The 5228-nt window shown below is 60.5% G+C and overlaps 1 protein-coding gene across 1 annotated transcript in view; it reads left to right on the forward strand.

Annotated features, from left to right (window-relative positions):
• Window positions 1-4979, forward strand: part of CNDP2 (CNDP dipeptidase 2 (metallopeptidase M20 family)) — a 13935-nt gene extending 8956 nt beyond the window's left edge. Inside the window, exons 5-11 of the mRNA XM_010855055.1 lie at window positions 73-273; window positions 472-556; window positions 1230-1390; window positions 2119-2283; window positions 3609-3750; window positions 3925-4072; window positions 4435-4979. Coding sequence (XP_010853357.1) covers window positions 73-273; window positions 472-556; window positions 1230-1390; window positions 2119-2283; window positions 3609-3750; window positions 3925-4072; window positions 4435-4504 — 972 coding nt within the window. The 3' untranslated portion in view covers window positions 4505-4979. The remainder of the gene's footprint in view (window positions 1-72; window positions 274-471; window positions 557-1229; window positions 1391-2118; window positions 2284-3608; window positions 3751-3924; window positions 4073-4434) is intronic.
• Window positions 4980-5228: the final 249 nt, after the last annotated feature.

Genomic DNA, 5228 nt, shown 5'->3' on the forward strand with positions numbered 1-5228 from the left:
GGCTTCCTGTCCGTTGTTCTAAGAAATAAAATTCCATGTACGCTGACTACCTTCTTCACCATCCCCTCCCAGGAAGTCCCCGTCAACGTCCGCTTCTGCCTGGAGGGCATGGAGGAGTCTGGTTCCGAGGGCCTGGACGCGCTGATCTTCGCGCAGAAGGACGCGTTCTTCAAGGATGTGGACTACGTGTGCATCTCCGACAACTACTGGCTGGGCAAGAACAAGCCCTGCATCACCTACGGGCTACGGGGCATCTGCTACTTCTTCATCGAGGTGCGCGGGGGCCGCGCCTCCCCCAGGAGGGTCTCTGGTTGCGGCCAGAGCCTTGTGATTTAGGAAGTGCCTGGCCGGGCCTGGGGGGCAGCAAACCGATTTCGGAGCGTGCACTGTGAGCGTCCTCTGTCGGCTTTCCCGCCGCGGGGTGAGGGCGAGCTCCCGGGAGCAGCCTGCAGAGTGGCCGTGTGTCCACAGGTGGAATGCAGCGACAGGGACCTGCACTCGGGCGTGTACGGCGGCTCGGTGCACGAGGCCATGACCGACCTCATCATGCTGATGGGTGAGCGCGGGTGGGCCCCTGCAGCGATTCGGGGGTCTTCTCTCCCTCCCTCTCTGGCTGCTCCCTCTAACAGGCCCACTTGGTTCATGTCTGCCTCCCCTTCACTCCCCACCACCTTCCCCCGGTCACCAGACCCCACCTCGGGTCCCTAGAATCACGGCCATCCTTGCCCTGGCCGCGGTGGTGTCTCACCTTCCTGCAGGGGGTTGCTCTGGTCCAGTTGGCTGTCACTGGCCACAGCGGGTCTCCTGTGAGGCTGTCTCACGGCCCCACCTGGCATCCGGCCCACTCACCGTGTGCTGAGTCCCATTTTCCTCCCAGGTGGGCAGTGTGTGCTGTACATGAAGCCGACTTTCCTGGGCCTGGAGTCGGCTCTGTCTCACTGGGTTTTCCCTCCTAGGCGTGGGAGTAGGTGGCTTCTTAGGGAACATGCATTAGAAAGGAAACACGGGCCTGACGGTGGGCGGGCCACAGGAGCCAGTTTGCTGTGTGTCTTGTCCTGTGACCGTGGGTGGTTCCCCTGCCCTCCCTGTGGTCGTCTCCTACCTTAAACAGGAGGCATCGCCGCGCCCTCCCGGGTTGTCACGGTAACGGATGACAGGCGGCCCAGGTGCTTCTGCCGGGCCTGGGGCTGCCGCAGGCTCCCACTAACCCCTGCTTGCCCACCGCCCAGGCTGCCTGATGGACAAGAAGGGGAAGATCCTCATCCCGGGCATCAGTGAGGCCGTGGCCCCTGTGACCGAGGAGGAGCTGGAGCTCTACGACAAGATCGATTTTGACCTGGAGGAGTACGCCCGGGACGTGGGCGCTGGGACCCTCCTGCACGGCTGCAAGGTGCCCCCCACCTGCCAGGCTCACAGTGTGTGTGGCCCTGGAGCCCCAGGGAGGGGGCTGCAGGCTGGACAGACCCGGGCATACCCCGGACACATGAGTGCCAGATGCTGCCGACATCAGTGGGCAACATGTGCCAGGCTGGGAGCTCTGTGAGTTGTCAGACCACTGTGCCACCCCGGGGACTGGGCCGCCTGCAGTGGGGGAGCTTCTCCTGGTTTGCACATGCTGGGAAATGGCCCATCTGCCCAGGGGTGTCTCACTGTTCCCTGGAGAGCTGGGTACCAAGGTGGAGGCTGATTGCACAGAACATTTACTTACCTGTTTGTTGGCAGAATCAGGTCTGGATATAAATTCCAGCTCTAAGTACCTGCAGCCGCAGGCCCTGGGGAAGCAAGAGGAGCTCGCCAGGCACCTTGGGGGCCAGCTCACCCAGCGGCCCCACTGGGTCGGTGCCGCCTCCTTCTGGGCGTGTGGTCCCCCAGCCGTCTGGTCTCCCCTGCAAGCAGCTGGTGCTTACCCCCAACCCACAGTGCTGACTGCTGTTGGCAGTGCTGTCCCCTGACAAGCTGGTGCTGACCCCCGAGCCTCAGTGGGGAATCCCCCAACCCACAGTGGGGACCCCTGACCCGCAGTGGGGACCCCTGACCAGCCAGTGGGGATGCCTGACCAGCCAGTGCTGACCCCTGACCCACAGTGCTGACCCCTGACCGCTGGCCGTCTCTCTGCAGAAGGACATCCTGATGCACAGATGGCGTTACCCATCCCTGTCTCTTCACGGCATTGAAGGTGCCTTCTCCGGGTCAGGGGCCAAGACCGTGATTCCACGCAAGGTGGTCGGCAAGTTCTCCATCCGACTCGTCCCGAACATGACTCCGGAAGTGGTCAGCGAGCAGGCACGTGGACGCGGGGGTGTGAGGAGGGCTGCTGTGCCCGAGGAGATGGTCACTGAGAGCCCCAGGGGCACCCCCGACAGGGAAGGGTGCTCGCCTCCCCCACACAGCCCCGCCCTTGGCGGCTCCTCAGCTTAGCCATCACTAGAATAAGCAGGTCAGATCCTAATCAGAGATAAAGGCCAAATAAAACAGCATCCCCTGTGCACGACCTTTGTCCCTGCTGAGGTGTGCTAAAATCTGACCTCTGACCTCATTCTAAGGCTTTGAAGCAAAGGCTGACTTTGGGCTGAATGTGTTGTGGTGAGAGTCCAGGGTCTGGTCTGTGGTGAGCAACAGAGGGGGCTGGGTATTCCAGAGGGGAGAGGACTGGGGGGAACATGAGACCCAGTGTTCACCCATAGACTCACTGTAGACCCCGTGTAGACCCTCACAGACCCCGTGTAGACCCTCACAGACCCAGTGTAGACCCCTCATAGACCCAGTGTAGACTCTCATAGACTTAGTGTAGACTCTCATAGACCCACTGTAGACCCTCACATACCCAGTGTAGACCCTCATAGACCCAGTGTAGACTCTCATAGACTTAGTGTAGACTCTCATAGACCCACTGTAGACCCTCACATACCCAGTGTAGACCCTCATAGACCCAGTGTAGACTCTCATAGACTTAGTGTAGACTCTCATAGACCCACTGTAGACCCTCACATACCCAGTGTAGACCCTCATAGACCCAGTGTAGACTCTCATAGACTTAGTGTAGACTCTCATAGACCCACTGTAGACCCTCACATACCCAGTGTAGACCCTCATAGACCCAGTGTAGACCCCTCATAGACTTAGTGTAGACTCTCATAGACCCACTGTAGACCCTCATATACCCAGTATAGACCCTCATAGACCCCGTGTAGACCCCTCATAGACCCAATGTAGACCGTCATAGACCCCATGTAGACCCTTCACAGACCCAGTGTGGACCCCCTCGTAGACCCCGTGTGGACCCCTCATAGACATAGTGTAGATCCCTCATAGACCCCATGTAGACCCCTCATAGACCTCGTGTAGACCCCTTATAGACCCCCTGTAGACCCTCATAGACCCTGTGAAGACCCTCATAGACCTTGTGGAGACCCCTTATAGACCCAGTGTAGACCCTCACAGACCCAGTGTAGACCCTCATAGACCCAGTGTAGACCCTCATAGACCCCGTGGAGACCCTCATAGACCCCGTGGAGACCCGCCCCCTGGAGTCTTGTCTTGGAGTGAACCCCCAGCCCTGGACCAGAGGCCAGGCTTGTGAGACGTTGTCCCTCCCGTCTGTGGTTCAGGTTACAAGCTACTTGACCAAGAAGTTTGCTGAGCTTCACAGTCCCAACAAGTTCAAGGTGTACATGGGCCACGGCGGGAAGCCCTGGGTGTCCGACTTCAACCACCCTCACTACCTGGCTGGGAGGAGGGCCCTGAAGACAGGTGGGACGCAGCCCTGGGGGCAGGCGGGCGCTGTGGGTCCCTGTGCTGCCTGGGCCATGCCGCCTCCCACCATGGGAGCGGAGCCGCTCGCAGAGGGCCTGAGTTCAGGGTTGCCGGGCAGTGGATGTGTGGTGGGCCCCTAAAGCTCGGTTTCTTTTCTTCTGTCCTCCTCAGTGTTTGGTGTCGAGCCGGACTTGACCAGGGAAGGCGGCAGCATCCCAGTGACACTGACGTTCCAGGAGGCCACAGGCAAGAACGTCATGCTGCTGCCCGTGGGCTCGGCGGACGACGGAGCGCACTCCCAGAACGAGAAGCTCAACCGGTGAGCCTGGAAGAGGGGCTGACTGCAGGGCAGGGGCTGCTGAGAGCAGAGACAGACCCTGCCAGAGGGCTGGGGGCGAGGCCAGAGCCCAGGGTGTTAGGACGCAATGTGGAGACCTCGGCCCAGACACGGGGGGCCTGTGCTCGCGGAGAGGCGCTGCACTGAGTCCTGGTGGGAGCCCGCACGTCCAGGAGGCCAGGATCAGGGCTGGTCCCTATGGGGCGCTGGGCTGGGCTTGGGAACCAACCGGGCCAGAGCATTCAGGGCCAGCAAGCCAGGGTGCCAGGCATCCGCTCCCAGAAGGAATGCACGCATGGGCCCAGAGCTCGGGCGTGTCACTGACCCCCATTCCTCCTGGCCAGGCGCAACTACATTGAGGGGACCAAGATGCTGGCCGCATACCTGTACGAAGTCTCCCAGCTGAAGGACTGAGCACCGCCCTGCCATCCCCACACGCTCCCCCTCCTCTCGGGACCGCCCGCCACACCTCCCCTCTGTCAGGTTCTGCAGACTTCCAGCGCGGATGTGAGAGCCCCCGCCCCGTCTCAGGATGGGGTAGCCTCCACTGGCCACGATAAGCGGTCAGGCCCAGGGCCTGTCAGCAACCCTGGATAAGCTGACTGCTCCCCGGTGGTCAGCGTGACATGGTCTCCAGAAGATAGCACACGTTCCTCCATAGAAAGTGCTAGATGGTGTCCACGAGGGCTGAAGAGGGGACTCAGGGTCTCCTGGCCCTGCCTGTGTCCCCAGGTCATGGTCGTACCCGCTTGGAGTGTCCTGTCCCAGCACCTGGGGCCTCGAGGGCAGCCTTCCCAATCCGTGCTGTCTCGGGCACATCCTGTCCTATTCTCAAGACCTTACCCATTACAATGTTCCATCTCTGTATTAAAATCCTTCAAAACCTAAACCTGAGCCGGAGGGTTATTTGGTCTCAGTCTGTGTTGCCAGTTCAGTTCAGTCGCTCAGTCGTGTCCGACTCTTTGTGACCCCATGAATCGCAGCACACCAGGCCTCCCTGTCCATCACCAACTCCCAGAGTTCACTGAGACTCATGTCCATCGAGTCAGTGATGCCATCCAGCCATCGCATCCTCTGTCGTCCCCTTCTCCTCCTGCCCCCAATCCCTCCCAGCATCAGAGTCTTTTCCAATGAGTCA

This window comes from Bison bison, unplaced genomic scaffold (genome assembly GCF_000754665.1).
Source record: "Bison bison bison isolate TAMUID 2011002044 unplaced genomic scaffold, Bison_UMD1.0 scf7180017864353, whole genome shotgun sequence".
Lineage (NCBI taxonomy): Eukaryota > Metazoa > Chordata > Mammalia > Artiodactyla > Bovidae > Bison > Bison bison.